This window comes from Scardinius erythrophthalmus (assembly GCF_964197995.2).
Source record: "Scardinius erythrophthalmus genome assembly, chromosome: 16".
NCBI lineage: Eukaryota > Metazoa > Chordata > Actinopteri > Cypriniformes > Leuciscidae > Scardinius > Scardinius erythrophthalmus.
Window position 1 is genome coordinate 24894396 of NC_138236.1, and position 25236 is coordinate 24919631.

The 25236-nt window shown below is 38.2% G+C and overlaps 1 protein-coding gene across 1 annotated transcript; it reads left to right on the top strand.

Annotated features, from left to right (window-relative positions):
- Window positions 1-278: 278 nt before the first annotated feature.
- On the top strand, window positions 279-24930 carry jazf1b (JAZF zinc finger 1b). The gene is made up of 5 exons (XM_081389475.1): window positions 279-496; window positions 13469-13541; window positions 16979-17175; window positions 17941-18110; window positions 23017-24930. Exons 1-5 carry the CDS (start codon window positions 382-384, stop codon window positions 23191-23193), a joined length of 732 nt encoding a protein of 243 aa, XP_081245601.1. The 5' UTR covers window positions 279-381; the 3' UTR covers window positions 23194-24930.
- The last annotated feature ends 306 nt before the right edge of the window (window positions 24931-25236 follow it).

Below are 25236 nucleotides of genomic sequence, written 5' to 3' on the forward strand. Positions count from 1 at the left end.
TTGTTATAAATCAAATGTGACAGGGAAGCACATTTCACACACAATATCATACCTCATACCTCTGGAAAGTTGACCAAAGCCATGGTTATACCTTTATTTATAATAATACAGTTTGATGTTTATACAAATTCTGAAGTGTCCAAGTACAGATTCTTATGAAGCAGGACTAGTGTGCAGTATTTCATATCAACAGGTATGACGTGTGTCAGTGGGCCCTCCTCTCCCTCTCCTGCTGCGTCGCGCGCTCTCGTCCTGCGTTGCTCCAGCTGCTGCTGCTGCTGCTGTTGTCTGCCTGCCTGACGGTGCGTGCGTGCGTGCGTGCGTGTGTGCGATCTCCTTTCCGCTCACACGGTGCTGCTGCTCTTCAATGTAGCAAAGACCATGACAGGCATCGCCGCCGCCTCCTTCTTCTCCAACATTTGCCAGTTCGGAGGCTGCGGACTGCACTTCGAGTCGCTGGCCGAGCTCATCGTGCACATCGAGGATAATCACATCGGTAAGTGCGCTCGCGGAAACAGAATCTGTGCCGCTGCAGCGCGCGCAGCAATGGCCGGCTCGCGCGCACCACAATCACACTGACTTCCTGCGTCGCAGCGGCGCTGTTGCTAGGTGTGGTGAAGCGATAAGACTTCACTGTGTTTTGCTCGATTTCGTGGCGCTTATAGGTATCGATAGCACCAGTTCTAAACTCATTCGGGGTTCGTTAAGCCCTTTCAAAGTGACATGGTCTGAACGTGTAAACACAAGCGGTGGTATTGCAATGTGAACGTTATTTTCTGCGCAAGGCCCCCAGACACGGAGCTGCTGCTGAGATGTATCCATCTCACCCGCTCAGAGCAGCTCATAAACACTAAACGCATGGATCATACGGATTGAAGTCCCCCAGAAGTGATTAAATACATGTTACTATTGCACCATCAGAGCTTCCTTAATATGCTAAATGTAACGGGTACATGTGTATGGTCATGATTCTTATGCGTCATAATAATGATGTGCAGATGGACATACAAATGCATTAATAGGCAATAACATGAACACAATAGAAAGCAGTGGCATATCAGCATCAGATGACTATGCGAGTTGGTGTTGAATCATGCCCAGATTAGTAGGCTATGTATTATGTTGTGTGTATTAATGGTGTATTACAGTGTCCTGTATGAAATATAACACTATGATGGCTTCAATTTCAGTGCAATAAGATCTCAGTTGTCTCGTCAACATTCCAGTATCACACATTTTCTTAGAGTAAGTGTGGTTTTACGGTTAAAATAAGTCACATTGTAAATAAAAAATCATAATTATGAGAAATAAAGTTGGACAACATATTAATTGCTGCAATATATTTCAAAATGTTTAACTAATTAGATTGAATTGGGTTGAATTAATGATTCAATGACTCAGGGGCTGTTTACATGACTTTTTATGCGTTTTGGCCATTCGTTTACAGGACAACGGCGTTTTAGGTGCCTGAAAACACAATCTTTTGAAAACGGGTTTCAAAGTGCAAGTTCTTGAAAACAGTCTCCGTGTGTTCATCAAAAACGCGAATCTCTGAAACCGATGACGTCATGCACACACGTATTACGCATAGACAGTAAAAGAAATGGACACAGCGACCCCATTGGATTCAACGGAGACAAAGTGAAGTCAATTAGAAACTCTTACTTCCTGGGGGTCGAGCGTACTGCGCAGACTCAAACTGAGCTTGACGAAGTAGATGTGACGTGAGCAACCCGTCTGTCTTCTAGTAGCTGTGCCGAGAGAAATCTGAATCATTCCCTTCCGAAACTTGCAGAGACGGAGAGTGTGAGTAGGAAGTGTCCATGAGCTAAGAGCAGGAGAAACTTTTGCTAAGTATTCTGATTAATTACTTTGTCATTTTGCCTCCACGTCCCCCCGATTGCCCGCGAGCTTCTCCTCTTGTCCATACGGTAATTCTGTGCGACAGAGAGTCGCGTGGTTTTGACGCAATCGTTAGCCTATTTTTACAAAAATTGCTTCTACGGGGCCATAATGTAAGCTACAAGGTAATGGAGCCTTTTATACATTTTCGTGTTTCTTTAGAAATAAGTAATGGACAAATGGAGTCTTTAAACGCCTCAGATGTGAAGTTATTCACTGTCAAAGTGACGCCAAAATGAATGGGAGTCAATGGGATGCTAACAGCAGGTGGGAGTCCGCTAGCCAATGGCGGCGCCCGGGGTTACTTCAAAATAATATAAAACCCTGCCCCCCTGGTATTACGTGTTCAGTCTATAGTTTTTCTTCGCCATCTAATGGCCTGGCAGCAGAATACAGCGATTTTAGTCGTTTTCGCGGATCGTTTTGACAATGATGTCGTCTGTACGTGGAAAACTCAAAGGAAAAACTTCTTTGTTTTAAGCATATCGTTGTCGTGTAAACGTACCCTTACGCATTAAGACTTCACTTGTTTCATTACTGGATGTAGATGAATCAGCGTTTTTGAACAATCTCTTGAATGCAAGATTCAAAGACAAAAAAAAAATGTAATGGTCACTTGTCGCCACCTACTGGTGTAACAATGTGATACAATCATTGAAGGCTAAGTTACTTAAACTTAAAATTCCAATCTTTTATCCTAGTACTTTAGTGAGAATGTGAATGTTTGTAAGACAGAAATAACGATACTGTGTAGTTGAAAAGACTGTTTGTGAAGCCGTTTCATACCTATACATGACAACTGCTTGTTGCAACGGCTCAGAAGCAGTGTGAACACAGATTTGAATGTTCCAGTGTGATTTTTTCAAAGGTTTAATAGTAAGATTGTGTTGGTGTTTGAATCAAGATCACAATTTTTTAACGATTATTCATGCAGCAAGTGCAGATCTCGGTCATAAGGTGGCCCTGGAGTCTATCAGGGTCTGATTTGTTGTCATTCAGGGGTCGCACTGGGGTCAGGAATCCCTTTGAATCCCAGCTTGCAGAACTCTTATCCAGTAGAACAGATGTGTAGGGTCAAGGCCCTTTTATGGCCTGTATTGCCTTGCTGAATCAATATAGTGTTATGGTTATCTTAATGCAGATATAGCTGTATAGATGTGTGCGTGTAAATGTGTGATAAATAAAATGGGTTCTTAAGGTTGTGCACAAAATCAACAGTGCTCGCTGGTTTTCTGGGCTGTTAGATACACAGAAATAGAACAAAAGTAAACATGAAATGACTGAGGGCCTCTAAGTGACGTCTGAAAATGTAAGCATAGCATGAGATGGAATGCTGGTTTTCTTTGAGCAAAGCTGAAAAGGGGGATTACACCTGTCTGTCATTATCAATATGCTTTCTTGATATCTCTTTCATTTTTTGTGATCTAGTCTCTATAGTGCTGATGAATGTCTCAGCCAAGGGTGCTCTATCTGGACTCTGCTGATGTAATTTAACACCATTGAAATACCTGTCCAGTAGACTCTGGCAGGAGCCTGTATGCAGTGGATTTGTAAGGAGAAACCTGATTTCTAGAGACAAAGCCCCCCCCCCCCCCTTCTTCCCTGCTGACTTACATTCCCTGTTAGCTCAGCTGGTCTGTGAGAGGGGGATCAGGAGAACTGGTGGTAAGTCATCAGTCCAGTCAACCGTTTTAGCCTGAGGTGCTTTCTGCCATCAATACAGACTCTGCAGTTTAATGAATTTTGCCATGTGTGCATCACTCTTTGAAAGTTTAGTGTGCTAGCTCACAGAGTTTGTCAAATCAAAATTGACAATTCTTATTTTTTATGGATTATTTTACTTGCAATGTGAATGGCAAGTAAAATATGGCAAGTCATTTTACTTGGATATATGTCACAATAGAGATGAAAAGACTGTTTCATGCTAACTTTAAAGTTAGGCGGAAGTATTTGCAGAATTATGTGATCTAATGGTGCAAAATATACCAGTATCAGTCATAGATGTTAGAGATTAATTACATTTTTCATTATCAGTCCATATTTGTGTATTATTTGTATATGATATTTATATTATTTGTATTATTTATTACTTAATTTGATTATTTAATTCATTTTTGTTATGTCTATTTTTATCATTAATACATTTTACTTTATTAAGATAAATTAGTATAGATTTTAATAATGCTGCATCCCTAACATGGTCTTTAATGTCTGATCTAAACTAGGCCTTCCTGTAGTTTGAAGTGTCAGATGCTAAAGGCATGTTTTCAAATTAGATATTTTACATGCAAGTAGGTCATAAAGATTGTACAGGAGATATAGTCAGGGAACATTTTGCATACTAAATCCTGCATATATAATCTTTAAAATCATCTGCAGTTGACCCAGTTCCTTGGACACATTGAAATTGCACAATTTATATTCACCTTGCTATGTAATATTTTGAATTTCTCTACTTGGCCCAACCTATGTTAAGGTCCACGCAACCTACGTTCAGTCATGCAACATTGATCTGAAGTGGAATAACAGTGATGGAAGGTTTTATCTAGTGATTGGGTCCATTACTATGCATAGTAGATGAGAGGCACCAATGAACGGCCCAATGTCAGTGGTAAAATTAACATTAATACTTTGCTTTTTAGCAGAATTAACCTTATGTTAAGTACGTTCAAGCAACCTCCACACATAGTCGTCTTGGCACTATGATTACAACCAATGTGGATGTGCACAGGGAGAGATCATTGAGCAGGTCTGACTTAAAAAATATATCAAAAGCATGTTAAAGGTGCACTCAGTAAGTAGCCTATATATGGCTATTATTTGTCATACTAGTGTCAGCAGTCTTGGACTTTATACTGACACCTATTGGCCTGGATGCATTAAATTAGTTTAATAACTGATGTTGCTTATGAGCAAAGTTCTTTGTTTATGTTGGGGCAGTCGTGGCCTAATGGTTTGAGAGTCAGACTGGTAACCCTGCTCTTAATGTGTGTATTAACATGGATGGGTCATGCATTATGGCAGAGGACAAATTCTAAGTATGGGTTACTACGGAAGCCCTAAGAGGCCATGGATAATATTTTTTTTCTCTGTTGTTTTCTCGTGATAATGACTTAATTTTCTCGTGATCTCGAGATAACAAAAGTTGTTTTCTCGTGATCACGACTTAATTTTCTCGTTATCTCGAGATAACAAAAGTTGTTTTCTCGTGATCACGACTTGTTTTTTTCTGCGTAGTCGGCAAGAACAGTATAAGCACCAAACGCAGAATAAAGCAGCATCATGGATGATCGCATTCGCTTTTACTTTGATAACGGGCTCACTCAAAATGAAATAGTTCTATGTCTGTCAGTGATTGGCGACTTCCACACAGTGTCCGACACTTAGAAGGAGGAGGCTGTCAGTTCTGCAACTTTATCGTAGAAGACAATATAGCTACCCTGAACGTGTAGTCAGTTTCATTGCCAGCCAACTTCAGGTCGTCTGCATGTCTACCAGAATTATGTTTGAAAGATGCAGATTAATGTTTTTTTGCGGCTGACCCGAGAAATGGTCAGAGAGGTTCAGTTAAGTCTGGCCAGGTTCTCTCTGGGACACCTCTCTCTCTCTCAAAGCAATTATAAAATCCATCTCTTCTGCGGGCTTTTTATGAAGTAGATTTCAAAATCAAAGAAACCAGCTCGCACGTAGGCTACATCATGATATAACGTACACAACATTCAGAAGGAGCGAGATTTTCTCGCGAATCGCGATACATACACATTACGGCGTGAGAAAACGGTTTTATGTCGAGATCATATATTAGAAATTAAGTCGTGATCACGAGAAAACAACTTTTGTTATCTCGAGATAACGAGAAAATTAAGTCGTGATCACGAGAAAACAACTTTTGTTATCTCGAGATCACGAGAAAATTAAGTCGTGATCACGAGAAAACAAGATAGAAAAAATTAACAATCCATGGCCTCTTAGGGCTTCCGTAGGTTACCCATACTTGGCCTTTTTTTTTTCACTTTAAGTTCCTTTTCGTCCATGTTTTCTCCATCGACATTGTTGGAATTTAATCTCTAAATTGTTTTGTGTGTTGGTGGTTTGTTTTGTAATAAGGATGTTCTGTTGGATCATAAACGCGTTACTCTGGCTCCACTGTAGTTTAGTATGAAGTATATTGTGTTTGTTGTCATATCATTCATTTGGTTTGCTTATGACTGAAATCTTAATATAAAATTAAAAAATATATTTTCTTCATATATATCGCTATTATTAGTAGTAGTAGAAAGTCTGTCACGACATGGTTGGTCATGATATGTCAACATGGTGGCTTCCATGAGTGGGCGACCAGCCTAGAAAAAAACCCCTGATTTTATAGAAAACTGTTATGTCCTTATGTGAGTGAACTTAATTCTAATAACATTTCTCAAAAGTGTTGTTCATTCCTTTATGTGTAAAACGTTTTTTAAAGTCACCCTGTGATGAAAATCAAGCTTTTAATGTTGTTAATATGTCTATGTGGTGTTTTTAATATGCTTTAAAACAAACCATGTACAAATCCATAAGTCAGCATAAGACACCATTGCTGAGTATTTTCTCCTTTAAACTGCAGTGAACCAAAGACAGTCTCAAAAACGCGGTTTGAAATCGCTGGTGTTTCTGACGTCACAAACTACTTTGTAACCAATCACGTCAACGTGTGATCATCAATGAGTGGATCTCTGAGCTGGTGCGAGTGAGTGGAGGCGGGGCTAATTTGCATATTCATAGAACCGCGTATACTAAGGGGCTGTTTACAGGGGACCGGGTAACTCAGGCTAGGGTGTAGAGTTACATTCAAGCTATTTTAAGTCATGAAGAATTTTTTCAAGGAAAAAACATTTAAATATGTCATTTTGGTGATTAAAGAGGAGTTTTAAGGGATAAAGTTATTTGACGGGGGACTTTAAGTAGACAATATTACTGTGTGCATCTTTAAATTCCACCGTGGTTGATTTGCATTTTTGTGTTTGCTGTGGTATTACTTTGGCTGAATGTTTGAGGGCAGGCTTGTTTTACAAAGACACACAAAATGGAGGTCTAGTTGCCACAATTGCAACACAAAAGAGCACCGCTCTAATAAAATAAAATGACCTAGAAAAACATTACCGCTCCACTCGGCACTCTTAAACCTGTCGTTCTGAAAACTTATAGCCTTAGCCTGCCTACCTTTGTTTAGCTTATTTTCACTGAAGGATTTATGTGCTAAGTTTAATTGCCCTGAGGACCATCATGTTTACATCTAAACTAAATGTGTCAACACACTGTGGTGCCCCATTCTCTGATGGGATGAGATGGAGGTCGATCAGCTCTAGGCAGCTGACCTGAGCTGAGCTTGTTTTAATGCCTCTTCTGCTCTCTGATCGCACGTCTCGCATGTGTCCGCCGGGGTGTTAGTTGAAGGAGAGTGTGGCTAAAGTGACTTATTGCGCAGTAATGAGGCAATTAGTGTCCTATGAAACCCCTCCCTCACCCACAGCCCTGCTCTTGGCGAGGTGTGAAATCTGGCATGGCCCCACATAGGCCTGGAGCAAGCCTAATTACAAAGTGGGATGGTGGATTTTGGCCTCTCTTCCTTTTCATCTGGGGACCTGCTGCTAAAAACATTCTCTGTTTTAATTAACGCCCGGCTAAACAAAGCTCACATTCTCGCGGGTGAGGTGGGTTCATCGACAGGTGCTCTTGCATCCAGTAGGGGGCGATGGCACGCTAGCAGAGGAACTGCATGGAGATTTGCGAGGTCGGGTGGAGAAATGTTGCCGATAGGCCTCATTGCTTACAGCAAATGAGCTTGTGAAGTTTTAAGGTTGTAATATTTTATCACCTTCGAATTTTCCTGTCTTCAAGCAGATTCTAGTTTGTGGTTGCCACGCTCTCTAGGGTTTGATTGTTATATTTTACGAAGGCAACGATGTAAATACGGGGAAAGAGAAGAAGGGGTGTGTGCTTAAACCTTTTACTGTTCGTATTTGTGAGTGTGGGTTTTGTAAGCAACGTGTCCTTCAAAAGATCCCTTCGAGACTCTCGCTGGATGTGACAACTTATGCGATTCTTTTTCGACTTCCAGCTCTTAAAATTGTGAATTTAAAACTGGCAGGCCGTGGCCTCTGAGGGTTTCACATTAAAAGTGTTAATATGACGTTGAGATGATTTAGGAAGCTGAAAGGGTAACAGCGCTCAGAATAATTTTGACTACAGTGTTTAGCTAGCTTAAATCCTCCTGTTGATCGGAGACTATCATAAAAAATACAGTTTGCACCATATGCTGAGGCTATTTTTTTAACATACAATGACTTAATCACAGTGAAAATGCCACAGTTTCTGAAACGCCTCGCCTAAAATTTTAGCTTCATCCTGTTGGACAGAGCTCCAGTGTTTTTCTTAGTAGCCTATCAATGGGATACTCTTATTTATTTGTATTTAAGATTTCAGTTTTGGTTAACTAGTAACCCTGCCAAGGTCTCCTGCTTTCAAGATGTCAGCTCTAGGAGTGATCTCAGGTGTCTGAACAATGAACCTCTCTGAGTTCACTACACTGAGGGCTCCTGGAATGGCCTACGTAAAAAAAAAAAAAAAAAAAATCTCAACGGAAATAATAAATTTGAGCAGCGGTGACTGGTGCTCCCAGAGCTGCACCTGGTGAACCTAATTACCTCAAACCAACACCCCCTGTTCCCTCCCAGCCCTCCATCCAAACCCAGCGCAGGCCAGCTAATGACAGGAAGAGCTGATATTACCTGGATTAACCATGGCAGGGGGCTGCCGCTGATTTAGAACGTGTGTGTCTGTGTGTTTTGGATGTGTGTGTGTTGTGATCTTCACACGTACAAGACCACCCATGCTCAGAGGAGCAGCTAAATAATGCATCTTCTGATTCTGAATGACAACAGGTTACAAAGTGGCAGCTACTAGTGCGGTTTGGTTCGTTGGATGTAATCGACCATGATTTATCTTTCCTCGTTTTTTTGAAGGTAATAATCATCCTATATTAGTCACATAGAATGCAACCATCTGCCTGATATAAATATATAGAGAGTATTTTCTTTCCTAATGTGTCTGGTAGAGTAAAAAGAGGATTGTGGGTGGGAAAAAAGAGTGGAGTTTGAGAATACACTATTGACTAGGGTTGTGTCCGAAATTGCTCCCTATACCCTCATTCAATATTTCCTACATTACTCCACCAATATAGTTCACTTGAAGGAGTGAATGAAAACGAGTGAGTGAATTCGGACACTGAGTATAATTTGCATAATTTGTGCTTGCTGTTTAATAATCATTTGAAACTTAGCAAACTGATAGCTCCAGTAGTAAGATGAAACGATTTATCTTGAACTTTGTCATGGAAACTATGTGTAAACTTTAATTAAACAATTTAATAATCAATTAAATAGGATTTTATACCAGTATGATATTACGCTGTAGCCACATTGGATCAGCAGTTTGGAAAATGGATGGATGATTCAGCTGTAGGCGCCATCTTCTGGTCAGATGTGGGAATTCATTCCGCGCGTGACTCAGAATGCATTATGGGTATTCTCTAGCCATTGAGCGAACATCTGTTGTACACTTGTTATTAAGGTGCATTGTGGGATTGAATGAGTGCACTCGATTACGTCCACTATGGTTTCGGACACCACTATAAATGGCTGTCCCTTCAAATAGTGCCCTATTTAAGGGTATAGGGGGCGATTTCGGACACAGCGAATCAGCGATCTCCAGCTGGCCCGAAAAATGCAGCCAGTGCAAGATTACACAGACACAAATTCACACAATTACACAATGAATGCCAAGAGTTTCTGAAAATAGTGCCAAGAGTGTGAAATTGAATCTCGCATGCGTTTTCACTTTAAATAAATTAAATTACACTACGTATGCATGATAAATTTGTACCTTGTTATGTATCTGCTGATATTGGGGATTTTTTAATGTTTCGTTCGGCGTTGGACATTTAATTGTGCATTCTTATTATTTTTACATTTAGGTTAATTTTGCTGTCACCAAATGCTCACTTAAAGTTAATCTTTAAAACACTAATTTAATAAAAAAATTAAATGTAATTTTTAGCAAATCTCAAAATGAAAATTAATTTTACTACTGTAAATTATGATTTTTATTTATTTGTTTTTTAATTAGTCATTTTTAATTGTTTAGACAAAGTAAAATAGAATTTTAATATTGTCTGTAATCAGCCAGAAAATGATAATAATTATAGGTTTATTATCAATAAATCACATTGCTTGTCATATTTAAACCTCATAAACTCAAAACTCAAATAATCTTATTGCTTCTTATTGAATCTAATCTCATATGCTTCTTTTTTATATATATATAGTTGACAGATGTGTTTTTTTAATGGCCAGTATATCTAGAGAGTAGGGTGACCAATGGCCGATTTAATACTGATATACTGTATATAATGCAGATATACAGCTTAATGATGACAAATGAGATGTGAAAATAAGTATTCAGAAATTTTGTTTACAATTAAAGGGATGAATGAATTCAAAAATGAATATTCTGTCATAATTTTCATCCCTGTTGTTCCAAACCGGTTTGACTTTTTTTCTTCGGGTAACAAAAATAAATAGGCCTTTATATTTTTATGGCCGATACAATTGAAGTCTTCTTTCTTGTTCCACCGAAGAAACAGGTTTGGAATGACATGAGGGTAAAATCAGTAAATTATGACAGAATTTTAATTTTGGGTGAACTATCCCTTTAAATTCACTACTGTAAGCAAATGCTTATCTGTGAACAAGGTTGTCAGTTGATTTTGAAACTCATACAAGTTGGAACTACGACTGTTAGATTAGCAGATGATGCAGATAATTGTTAGCCTAATTATCCAAACAGTCTGTTGATCAACCTCTGAAAGTGTTCCTGGTCTTGAGCTCTATAGTGAAATAATGTGTATGTGTGTGTGAGAGAGAGACCACCATGGTAGACCACCTGTTTGTGTACTTGTGGACCACCTCTCCCTGTAATGGGGTTCTGGTAGGCAGCAGCTCTGGGGCCCCTTAGTGACTTCAGGCCCTGAGGAACCTTGGCAATCCTATGTGTGATTTACGGAGTGTGTGTGCGGATTGATCCATGTGTGTGTGACTGTATGCAGCTCTTCTTGTTTCTCCTCTTTCTGGGGCTTTTTCCCTGCACGGGTCATATGCACACGTACAAAACTCCTTTATCTTGGCATAGGAACAGCGCAGTGCCTAATGATTTGTGTGTGTGTGTGTGGAAGAAAGTTGTGGGGTCTTTCTCACAGTAGTTAAATCAATGCTAATGAAACACTTTAGCTGAGGTGCGGGCCGAGCTGAAAGCTTTAAACAATGAACCGAGACGGAACGACACACCTACATCCTACATGCTCTACAAAACTCCGGCGTTCAGATGCCGACCGAAACCAACCCCACACTGGCAATGCCATCGTCTGTGCTGTACTGTGAAGCATCATGTTTTTGGACAGTTCGCATTGTATCAATATGTTATTAATTGACCCAATTCTCGATCTCATGAAAAAAACACAACCATTTTACGAGGTGATGATTTAGTTTAGATTTATAATTTTTTTAGGGAAGAAAAGGGGGAATAAAGAGAATATAAAATTATGTACAAAAACATATGACTGGAGTTGTACAAATTTGAAAATATTGTGTGTGTATATATATATATATATATGCATATTTTGCAATAAACTAAAAGTTAACCAAATGAGTAGCTGTGTATTTCACCATTTTTAGTTCATTATGCTGTTCGCAATGCTTCATGGGATTGTAGTTCTTTCACTCACTAAAGCTGTTTAAAAGTCTTGTCTTTTTCTGAATTTAAAAAAATTGTTTTGCTAAAAATCAAAGTGTTATGATTCACATTGTAGCTGATTGACATGGTTCGTGACTTTTATCTTTTTAAGAAAGACTGTTTTAAAATCCCTATATGGGAAAAATTAATGGAAAAAGTGGGTGGGCGCTTGCACTCTGTTGCTGTGATGTCATGTGAGTGACAGGTTTTCCCGCCCTCGCGCCAGTAAATACGTCATTAGATATGTCGCTGCAAGTGGGAGGGGAATTTGTCTTGAATACAGATTAAGAGGGCACATAACTGAATGCGAGAATCTGATCGAATTTTCGTGCCCAAAATTTGTGGTGTTGTGAGTGTGACCGAACCTTTACCCACCAATTCTTTAAAACTTAAAATACAGTTGTCTAGCATTACAACCAGGTGGCAGCGTCTGTGCCTGCGTAATTATGAGGTGGCAGGGCAGAGCCACGGAGTGTGTGATGATGCCACGCTGGCCGGAATCGCAGGTCTCACACGCCGGGGTGCCGCGTGGTTTCGGAGAGCTGAGACAAATATGTTTCGGGTTAAACGGAGCAGAAAGAAATGTGTTTACTCACAGCAGAAGAATAAAAAGAGGCATTGAGACGCATCACGGGGGGTGTACAGGCGAGGCTCATTAGATGAAATCGTGTTTTGGCAGAGCCTGTGTTAATGGTGTTGGAGAATGCCCTGAGAGACAGGCATCTGAAAAACATTACCCTGGCAGAGCCGCTGGTATGCGGGCACCGCCGACCACAGAAGGGACGTTAAGCGGATTTTTGCTCTAGTAGGCAATGGAACGCAGTTTAGAGACATTTTAGCTGGGTTGTGTTCGAATGGAATCTTAAAATAACGACAAGCGAGTGTGTGCTAACTTAACCTAGAATGTTAAAAGAAAGAATTTTAAAATATACACATTCGCCACAAGATGGCAGCGTAGTCCACAGTGGAGCATCAGGGGCGCTTCGTGAGAGCATTGACCACATAATCAGATGCCGTTTTGACAGAACAGACCCAAAACAGATATCATCGTTTTTGAAGTCGACTCTTTAATATTCATAACTAAAAACAAGACAAAAATCTATTTTGGGCATTTGGATCCAGTTTGAGGTTGATCTGGGTGGCCCTGGAGTGCAGAAAATAAGCACATCTGGGAGGAATGGCAGGCAGAGAGCTCGTTGAGTGTGGTGTGACACTAACCAAATGGCTGTCTCAAGTTTTACCAAACAGCTAATGGATAAACGCTCTCCATTGCCCAGTCCAGTCTCTCTCTCATGCAGACGCTCTGGGAAGTGCTGATTTATTCCGCCGCTAAACAGAGTTTAATGAAAAAAACTTGATTAATGGAGTTAATTGCCATCTGCAAGTGATTGTGGACGTGTTGTGTGGCAGAATCTAGGATTGAGTTTGAAAGTCAATGACTTTAACTATAAAGTGAGTAATAGCTTCATTCTGGCAATGACACGCAAGCTTCCATAAACTCACTGACTCTGATGCCACAAAATGACTAAATGTGGGTGAGTGACACAGATTCAAACAGGTAAACAATGCTGTCACCCGAAGAGTTTTATATATGCTTTTTGTGAATGTTGTTCAGCATGTATTGTCATAGTACACTGAAAACCAAAAAGCCTCAAAGTGGTCTTGTTTGTTCTTTTGTGGTGTGTTTGTTTTTATCCATGTCAGTCTTGTAGTGAATTATTTATCTCTCTGTTTCGTTTAGATACAGATCCTCGTGTGTTGGAGAAACAGGAACTGCAGCAGCCCACATACGTCGCCCTCAGCTACATTAACAGGTACAGTACTATGCCTATATAAGGTATTATTAGTATATATATATATATATATATATATATATATATATATATATATATATATATATATATATATATATATATATAAGAGAGAGAGTTAAACATATAAATGTATGTACATACATTATGCATACACAGATAGTATATATATATGTACATGTATGTAAAAGTTGTGTATTTTTATTTCATATTTCATAAATAAAGAGCATTTTCATTTTCCACAATATTTACTCAGAAATATTTGATAATATGAATTTTACACTATTGTAACTCTGTTAGAAGGCCTCCTAACAGAGTTCCAATAGTGTAAAATCCCTATTATCAAATGAGTAAATATTGATTTTTTTTTGGCAAATGCCAAATTTTATTTAGTTTCTGTACTTTATTGTCCACAATGTTTAAAATTTATTTTGGAAAAACACAAACGTAAAGATAAAACAAAGTATGAAATGGTATGCATTAAAATATTACAAGTTGGCTAAACCTAAAAACTTTTTACATATAGAAAAAAAAATGTGATTAATCAGCTAATTAATAGACTTGGGTCAGTAATTTATGTTGTATTGGGTTTTTCAACCTTGAAGCTGTTAAGCAACCAAATAACAAAGATGATTCTCTTCATATGGGAGCAGTCTAACATTTTTCTTAATGGGATTCTGTATTTTCTGGGAAATGGCCGTGTGTGGTCAAGTCTCCTCTACATCCTCTAAGGTCAGTTTATGAAGCTATAATGAACTTCAAACCAGCACCCAAATTCTCTTTACATACACTCAGCTCCACTCGACTCAGTTGAATGTGGTTTGTGTAGGAATACTCAGAGCTCCAGTGTTAAAAACAGCTTTAATAGGCTGAATGGTGGTGGAAATTCTTGCGCTTTTGTCCTTGTATTACTGCTTTAAGTGGCTTCTACTGGTAATCTGTTAATTCCACACCAGCCTTAATAATATATGTGTGAACATTTATGCTTTATTACATATATTTACTTACAGTTTTATAATGCAACACAATAACTTGGCGCAAACAAGGTGTTATGAGGTGGATTTTAGACCTTACTGAATCAGCTGAGTCACAACATATAGACTTATATGACAGATGGTTCATTTGTATTGAAGAAAACTGTAGCAGGTTGTCCCTGTATTTTGGAAGTGAGAGAAAACATTTCATTTTTACTTTGTGGTCCTAATGGTTAGAGTTGGGACAGGGATTGTACATCACTCTTGTTGGAAAGAATTGTGGGCCGTTGCTCACAGAACATGTTCTTGCATTCGGACACAGATAGATGGAATGCAACTGATCGAATAGAACAGAATGCAGATGTCTTAAGACATGTTTATTAAAGTTGAACCAAGACCAGTTTTAACTTGAAACAGACTCTTCCAGTCTAACAGCAAGGACGCCCGCCTGATACATTTACACTACCATTCATAAGTTTCGGATTTGCAAGATTTTTCAGTGTTTTTGAAAGAAGACTCTAATGCTAACCAAGGCTGCATTTATTTGATCTTAAATACAGTAAAAACTAGGAGTGTGACAAGATCTCGTGCCACGAGAACTCACAATATTAAAACATGACAATATTTCTCATCAAGGTGAAAAGATGTCTGGTGATATCAGCATATTAAAACCACTTAAAAATCATAATATAGCATAGTGCTATTGTGAAATCACAAAGGCTGCGATTGAATTAAATAAATATGCGCTAACAGGTAAAGCGATTATTTGCTTTTGATCATTTTCCTCCTTGTTATTATATATGTATTTTATTAGTTCACTTAGGTCTATTTTTATTACCACACACAAAAAATGATCTGATTACAACCGATTACTCGATTAACAAAATAATCATTAGCGACGGCCTGGCTAGATTAATTAAAACATTTCAAAATGCACCTGCATTGTTTTGCATTTTGTGACTTTGTCAAATAAAAGACAATTTTTCCAGTCATATAATTTGTCATTGAAGATTTCTTAAAAAATAGTGTTAAAATATTTTGTATCGTCTTGTGAAGTGTATCGTCACACCCCGAGTAAAACAGTAATATTACATTTTTAAATAAACATTTCATATTTTAATATAATTAAAATGTTATTTATTCCTGTGTAGAGTTCATTCCAGTAGAGTACATTGATCAACATTTACAAAAAAAGAAAATGAATAATCCAGAAAGACCTCCATTGCCCATCTTTCCACCCCTAATACTTGTTCTTTGTTTATTTATTTATTGATAAAAATGTAAATGTATGTATTAATGTAAAAAATATTAATTATTAATTAAATGATTTAAAACATTAGAATTAACCTGTGTTGTTTTAGCAGTTGAAAGTATATTTTTTTTGTATACTTTCAAATGTTAATATATATTGTCTTATTTGGTTAAAATACTTTCCATTGGTTTAGTTAAACCTGATGCATGTGTAATACAAGTGCAAATGTGCTTCATTTCCCCCCAAGATTTTCATTGTTACACTGTGTTAATTGTGTCTGTATCTTGTCAAGGTATTTTTCTTTCATTTAGAGAGGACAGAGACAGGGCTGGGAATATCCAACTTTTTGTAGCAAGTGAAAAAAATTAAAAATCTCTATCCAGTACTCACAAACACCTAAAAAAAGTATGGAAATTGATTGGTCAAAAAGTGTGGGAACACAGAAGATGGCAAATGTGCTACAGTTTGTATGGCTGGACTTTAATGTTACACATTTGGGTTAAATGTGTATTGTGTAATATTTGAGGATCTGTCGACATAAATGCAATATCACATACATAACTATGTTTTCAGTGGTGTATAAAGACCTTACTTAATGAACCATTATGTTTTTTATTACCTTAGAATGAGACATTTCTATCTACATACACCGCCAGTGTTGTGCCGAATTTTGACCCCCGCCAAATTATTACCCCCTAGTATTGGTAGGTTTAGGATTAGTTGTGGGGGAGGGGTTAGGATTAGGGGTGGAGTTAGGATTAGGCAATCAGGAACTGACTTCAACGAGGGTGGTAATAATTTGGCAGGGGGTCGAAATTCGGCACAACACCGGTCCCCTTACATTGAAATGCGCCGACATGTTTCTACAGTCGCCCGCGTTTCGTCACTATGTCGTTCTTCGTGCAAAGAAGCTAGCTAAAGTCAGCAAATAAAACACTGACACAATGATGAACAAGTAACAATAATATTCGCAATAACATCGTTTTACTGAATAATTAAGTAAACCTAATTTCTTAATTTATCTTTGTAAAGAAACCTCATTGCTTAACTGGCTACTCTCTGCTGTCTCAGACGACGACATCTTTTCCTGTCGGCCACCGTAACTTGTTAGCTGCAATTCGCAACCTCACCACTAGATGCTTCTAAAAATTACACAGTGCACCTTTAAGTACATTCCTTTTTTTTCATCTAATAAAGTTCACTTCTCTCTCTAGGTTTATGACAGACGCAGCACGGCGGGAGCATGAATCTCTGAAGAAGAAAGTTCAGCCAAAGCTGTCACTCTCACTGACCGGCAGCCTTTCACGCAATAGCGTAGCCACGCCCCCCCGCCACAACAGCGGTAACCTCACCCCACCCGTGACCCCGCCAATCACGCCCTCGTCTTCATTCAGGAGCAGCACCCCCACAGGTAGTCCCATCAAACACACGCTCATGCTGTTTATTCTGGCTTACACACACACACACACACACACACACACACACACACACACACACATCATCTGTAACGGCTTTTATGTGCACTGATTGTTTTATGCTTATTATGTTTCCTAGAAAGATGAATTTTGGGTAATAACTGCATTGTAATACATAATAATATAATCACAATCTGAGTCACACACTGTTTTTTTTCATAGCTGCTGTTTCCCATGGCCTTCTCTAGAGCAGCATGTGCTCTCTCTCCCACAATTAGATGTTTTTGGGCATTTTATTTGTGTGGGTTTGGAACACAAACTGAATAGTCTCCAAATTACTGGTATCATACTATTACTGTGCGTTAACCTTCTTAGACCTTCTTATGCCTTCCAGATTCTTTCGCATAAAATGCAAATGCTTTGCTGGCTGGGCACAGTATTCTGATGAGGACTGTGAGAAAGATTACTTTACCCGTTTGCCTTAAAAAAATGAAATCACATGTTTACTGGCACAAACCTGTCACTCGCATGAGAACAGCAATAGCAAACCACAACCATCCAATCAATTCCTGATGGATAAAACAATTTCTGTTTCATGTCGACTTTAAAGCTTTTGTATTTGTGCTGTGGTGGCTGATGGGAAATGCTGTTTTCTGGTTCTGGTGGTGTAGTGGTTAAATATGTGGCCTGGTAAGTTTTGAAGCATTGACTGTTCCATAACATGATCAATCACTAAATGAGTCCTTGCTATGTGCTCTCAGGCAGCGAGTACGATGAGGAGGAAGCAGAATACGAAGAGTCCGACAGTGACGAGTCATGGACCACCGAAAGTGCCATTAGTTCTGAATCCATCCTCAGTTCCATGTGCATGAATGGCGGTGATGAGAAACCCTTTGCATGTCCCGTGCCCGGATGCAAAAAGAGATACAAGGTAAAAGGACTTCAAATAAATAGGTTCAAGTGTCTGTTCACTGTATATTTGTGAATGATCCTCAAGACTAGAGAGATCCTGATAACTTGGGAAAACATGCAGGACAAAAATACTTGTTGTTCAGATGTTGTATTTCAAGACATTTGTCAGGTTTTGGTTCTTAAAACGCTCTTGTGTGTAGGACTAATTTCTTACGCGTTTCATCCCAAATTCCAAAACGTCATTTTAGAGTCAGTAACAGAGGTTTGAGCCACTGATAGCAGACTAATGTCGTTATTAATGCAGTTATTAAAGAGAGAGATTAAGTGTGTGTGAATTACCTCAGTCTGTGCATGTCTTAACAGTGTTTGGCATCAGCGTCTCTACTAATAGTGTACCTGTAAGTTTATCTGCCTCTAGAACAGCGCCATTATTACCTTGCTAGTGAGAAATCTCATGTAGCTTTTAAGTTTCTAAACCTATTTTATTGATAAAATCGCCAGGGCAGCATACTGTATGTGTGTGTGTGCGTGCGTTAGAGTGGGAGAGAGAGTGGGAGAAAGAGAGGATGTGCTTTCCGTACATAATAAAATGTAATTATGTGGCAAAAAACATGGAAATAATTTGTCGTTTTTATCCTATTGTTTACTATATTTTTTTGCTTGGTCATTGTGGGTTTGGGTTCTTTTGCTGTTGTAGGCTGTAAGGACCTTTTACAATAACTGAAAATATCATTTGGCGAAGTGATATGGAACTGTAATGCGGTCAAGACCTGCCTGGAACTACTTTAGCTGTGCGTTTCCCTGAAAATAATTGCTTGCGTTCGTTAACCAATCACAGGGTTCCCACGGGTCCTTGAAATTCTTGGAAGTTTGTGAATCTGAAAAAAAATTTCATAGCCCTGGAAAGTTTTTGAAAATGAACATACATACAGGTCCTTGAATTTTTTTCGAAAAAATCCATATTAATCCATCTGGTTCGCTAATGTTTTATTTCGCCAACACTTCGTGGCCTATGCGTACTAGCTTGCTTGATTTACTTTAGTTACGCGCATTTGCGCGTTACGTTACGTGTTTCCCGCGTGAGGTACTTTGTGTTGTACGTTGCCATGACTTTGACGCGCGCACGAAACTACTACGATGGTTCCTCAACGGTTCACTATGAAGGTAAATCAGTAGCAAAACTCGAGAGCACGTAAATGTGAATTTGAGAACTTGTACAATAAATATTCGTACTTGTACATGAACATTTACACTCACAGCTCCAATGTGAAAACCTGTAAAATAAAAATCTGAAGTTGAATGTTGAAATTTGCACTCGCATACAATAGTCACAAACCTGTATTCTGAATCTGAAGCTGCAGACGAGTAGACACAAATGTGTAAAATGCCATTCACAGAAATACAACGACAGACACAAACTTGTAATATATATTTTGCGTTTAATCTTACGTTCACATTCGCAGTACAACCTCAAATAGGCACTTGCAACTTCTCAAATCTGTCACTGCAATTTCAAATTTCGCGCCTTGACTTTTGCTACTCTTTTCGCGATATATCAGGTGCAAAACTAACTTGTGCACTTGAAACTCAGAAGCGGCGAGAGAGAAAGGGGGGCGGGAGCTGGGGTGTTCAAAGGAGCCGTTTTATTGGTTGGCAGCTAGCCAATGAAATGGGACTTCGATGATGTCACGAAACCCACTGAAATGCATTAGACTGATATAAAACCATGTATTTGTTGAACACTTTTCAGATTTTGTGAAATGTCAAAGCCTTTTATTGTTTGTTAGGTCTATTTAGTTTTGTTTTCATTTAATGTTTGTATTGTGTATTTGTATATCTTTAACCCTGGCCTCTTCTTTTTATATATATATATATATTTTGTTTTTGTTCATGTTCTGTAATTGTTGTTAATGCAATAAAAAAAAAAGCATTAGACTGATATTAAAAGAAATAAACGATATTATCAAACTCAGTAAACACAATGCTTATAATGCATACTACAGATAAGCAGATGAGCACAGAATATGACGAAAGAAAGCAAATGTGTGTTGAGTGCAAATGAACTTGCTGCCTGTTTGTTATATTAATAATTTAACGAATTATGTGTGTTTTTTATTTTTATTTATTTATTTATTTTATAACTGTTGGTCCATTAAGTCTTATTAAGCGTTTTCTTGGTTTTCTATGGGAGGAAAACGTACAATTAAACTCGTTGCATCCATATTCAGAGCTCAATTGCTTTGCTTTATTTGTATGGTGTTTCCTGAGTTTGGTCTTTTAATACCACTGTCTCAATTAAACGCGTTGTGTTCATATTCTGTGCTCATCTGCTTTTCTGTAGTATGCATTATAAGCATTGTGTTTACTGAGTTTGATTAAATCGTTTATTTTTTTAATATCAGTCTAAAGCCATGTTAACGTTTCAGTGCACACGGGTTTCGTGACATCATCGAAGTCCCATTTCATTGGCTAGCTGCCAACCAATAAAACGGCTCCTTTGAACACCCCAGCTCCCGCCCCCCTTTCTCTCTCGCCGCTTCTGAGTTTCAAGTGCACAAGTTAGTTTTGCACCTGATATATCGCGAAAAGAGTAGCAAAAGTCAAGGCGCGAAATTTGAAATTGCAGTGACAGATTTGAGAAGTTGCAAGTGCCTATTTGAGGTTGTACTGCGAATGTGAACGTAAGATTAAACGCAAAATATATATTACAAGTTTGTGTCTGTCGTTGTATTTCTGTGAATGGCATTTTACACATTTGTGTCTACTTGTCTGCAGCTTCAGATTCAGAATACAGGTTTGTGACTATTGTATGCGAGTGCAAATTTCAACATTCAACTTCAGATTTTTATTTTACAGGTTTTCACATTGGAGCTGTGAGTGTAAATGTTCATGTACAAGTACGAATATTTATTGTACAAGTTCTCAAATTCACATTTACGTGCTCTCGAGTTTTGCTACTGATTTACCTTCATAGTTCACAGACACACTGTGAAACATTGCAAAAATAGGCTGAAACCGCAGAAACGTGATGCCTGGAAAATGCTAATTTCAAGATATCTGGCTCACCAAAGAAGATTACAAAGAATGGTCCCGTATTTAAAGGTAAAATTATGTATTTTACATGGACCCACACATTCATATGCGGGTGATTGCATGTTAGCGTCTTTGTTTCCATAGCGACGGAGTCTAGAGAACACGCGCAACAATGTATCTTACAAGGTAACACGATGTAACCTTCCTCTCACTGAAATGTGTCCCCACATTAAGTCCTTGAATTTGAGGGTATTGGAATTTGGACCTGGAAAGTCCTAGAAAGTTCCTTGAATTTCAAGTTAACCAAAGTGTGGGAACCCTGCAATCAGATTCAAGCATTCAGCAGCCCTGCAATATAAATTATTTGAATATATATATATATATATATATATATATATATATATATATATATATATATATATATATATGAAGATAAATGTATTACCACCATTATTTAAACCTGTTTGAGGTTTTCATTCTCTAAAAAGCAAGTTTACAGCACACATCCATTAACAATACCAATCACCAGTGGCACAAATGTGATCAAACAGTGAATGCTGGCCTCTCATTGTTTAGCCGTCAAACCGTTTATTAACACTAAGAGCTGTAATATGGACAAGACTGGTAGCTTGACATACATTTTAAAGACACACATGCAGTCCACTGCAAGGCCCGTGTGTTTTATGAGATTTTCCACTGCCATCTGGTCCTGGCTGCGGAGATAAATGATGTACAGCCTGTGAGAGCTGCATTCAGGCCGAGGAAATGGATGATGACAGCCTGTTCAGATGTGGCTTTATTCGGGTTCAGTCTTCACCTCTGTCAAACAGCTGACGGGTTCCTTCATGATTTCACACAACACTGGATGGTTTATATGTCTGGAATTATTAAAGGGCCTTTTTAGTCACGGATCATTTTGTATGCCATCATATTATTGATATTTATATGTTATAATATCAATACAGAGTTTAAAATTGGTGATAATTGAATTGGATTGTAAAAACATTTGTATCCTATCTGGAACTGAGTTTGCCTCGGACCTCAAAACCATTCCATTGGCTGAGAGAACTTTTGATGGATATACTCTTTTCCCTACATGCTGCTAACCAATTAGCTTGCTAGCTTAGCCTAAACCCTACCCTAATGTCCAATTATATGGTTTTATACACTACAATTTGGCATTGGTAAGATTTTTTTCAATGTTTTTCAAAGAAGTCAATACAGTAAAATACAATAAAAACAGTAATATGGTGTAATATTTTTACAATTTAGAACCATGCCTTCTATTTTAATTAGTGCTGTCAAATCGATTAATATCTGACATAAAAGTTTGTGTATAGGCTATGTGTACACACACACACACACACACACACACACACACACACACACACACTTTTATGTTAGATTGTGATTAGTCGTTTTGACAGCACTAATTGTAATATATTTTAACATAATTACATTTTTTCCTGTGATGGCAAAGCTATATTTTCAGTCTTCTCTTCAGTGTCACATGATCCTTCAGAAATCATTCTAATATGCTGATTTGGTGCTCAGGAAATATTTATTATTATTATTATCAATGTTGAAAACGGTTGTGCTGCTTAATACTTTTGTGGAAACTGATACCTTTATTTCAGTAGTTATTGACGAATAGAAAGTAAAAAAAAAACAGCATTTATTTGATTTATTAGAAGTATTAATTTCTTTAAAAATTCTTACTGACCTCAAATCTTTGAATGGTGGTGTTTATATTATAAATACATAATTATAAATAATAAATATTCAGATACAGTTTTGTGGGTCAATCAAGAATTACGATCTGTTAATATCAGAGATTAATATCTGTTGTGGATACTAGATGACCGTCTGTTTTGTGCTTTTCTCTTTTGCAGAATGTGAATGGTATCAAGTACCACGCCAAGAACGGCCACCGCACTCAGATCCGCGTTCGCAAGCCCTTTAAGTGCCGGTGTGGTAAAAGTTACAAAAGCTCTCAGGGGCTTCGACACCACACCATCAACTTCCACCCGCCCGTCTCTGCCGACATCATCCGCAAGATGCAGCAGTAAACAGTGCCAACATCCCACACACACACACACACACTGAACCGCTCCATATCCATCCGTTAACTTTCATCCGTCTCGTCCGCAGAGTTTTGGAGGACATCCCAAAAAGCTTTGTCTCGAGGACGTTTTTGTCTGTATTTTACTCTTTGAAGAGTAAGCCTCATTTTCCCTGTTCATTCCACTCCTCATGAGGAGGAAACTTTAATCTTTTTATACTCCTCTTCCTCAAGGAAGACTCCCTGAATCCCTGTATCATTCCGTACCTCCATGAGGAGGATTTGATCCAACCGATCCTTCGAAACACTACACTCTGAATTGCATGCTTTACTTTTTTTCTATTATTTTTATTGCTTCTTTATATCTTCAGTTTTGTATTTTTGCACATTCGTTATTATTCTTTTTATTTTCCTTGTTTCCTTATTTTTTATGCAAGGTGCTTATTGTAAAAGACTGATGATATGTTTGAAATGGAGATGATCGTGACTAGATTACCAGCCTCGCACCGAACGCATCTGACGTGACGTCGGTGACTTTGTGAGAAATAGGAAAGCCTTGAAAAGTCTGAATGTTTGTAATGTAACGATATCTATCCCTATATAAGCGACATTCATAGCTACAGATTGTGTATATAACTATATGCTATAATTGTTCATAGTCAGATCTAGATTCTATACTTTATTTCCTAAGTTTGATTTTGGATGTTTTCATCCGAACTTCAGAGATGGATCGATTATGGATGTGCAGTTTTTCGGTTAATCTCAGAAAAGCACCAAATGACTCTCAGGTGACAAATCACCAGCATTTCACAACCATAATCCTGCCCCGACTTCTCCGATAGTATTTAGAGTAAGCTGTTACACGCTGTGGCCGGAGTGTTCTAGAGCGTTCTAGAACCCCACAGCGATCTTTAGGTGAAGAACATAAAGCACTTTGTAGTGACCAGTTGCCAACCTGTTTAGGGCATTTTGTATTGCCAACGAGTCTGATGCTGCAGAATGTAGTCTGCGAATCAGCTGCCAAATTCAAAGGACTAATATGGCACTTTGGAGGTTTCTGCTTCTAAGGTTTTTCTTCTTTTTCTTTCCAGCTAAGGGAATTCATTCTTTTTGCTATACCTCCAGTGTGCTTGTTAGTTGTGAGATTATTGAAACTGGTTGCCTTGAATTGTGGTACACCACAGCATTCCAGTAAGTATATGTGTAGCCAAGTGATTCAGATTGTCTGTCGACCCTGATTCTGGCTCGTCTCTGGTGTTGTCCGTGTGTCACTGGGATGATGTATAGTTACAGCCAACCCGAAGATTCTCAAACCTTGAATCGGAAAGGTGCTTGGTTTGATTTGCTTTTGGGCTGGTCGCTAGTCCCTCCAGAGATCGCAGCCAGATCAGGGCCTGCCAATCGCTCATTATGACATCACTGCATGGACGTTAATGTTGTTGGAATTGCAGTGTCGGTTTAGATGCAACATTGTAACAGTATTACACTGCCAGTATAGAGGGAAGTATTTGATATATTGTGTACTTAATGTATTGTCTCAATGTGAGTGATTTAAATTATATTTTCTTAAGTTTCTGGACGACAATGTTCTTACGTGTAATGAAGTCAGACACCAGTGGTTGTTTTGGAACTGGTGACATTTTCTGCAACAAAATTCAAAAAAAAAAAGAAAAAAAGAAAAAAAAAGCTGCTTCGTAAATGTAAACCTGGTTACATTTTAAATATTAAAATGGCCTTTGATCCGATTAATGACTCTTCTTTGTCATTTATTCTCTCTAGGATTTTTTAAAAATATATTCTACACGTACACACATTACATTTTATAGATAGATGTATGTGTGTGTGTGTGTACAGTTATGTATAAAAGTGTATAATTATAATAATATAACAGAGTAAAAGATAATTCAGTTGTTTCAGGCCACTTTGTTTTTAGTACGAGTATTCAATAATAATAATGATAACATTTTGTAACCAGTATAAATTTAGTTTTTTTGTCTTAACAATATTGTCAAAGTTCTAGTGGGACAACTTCCAAAAACGTAAGTTCCCA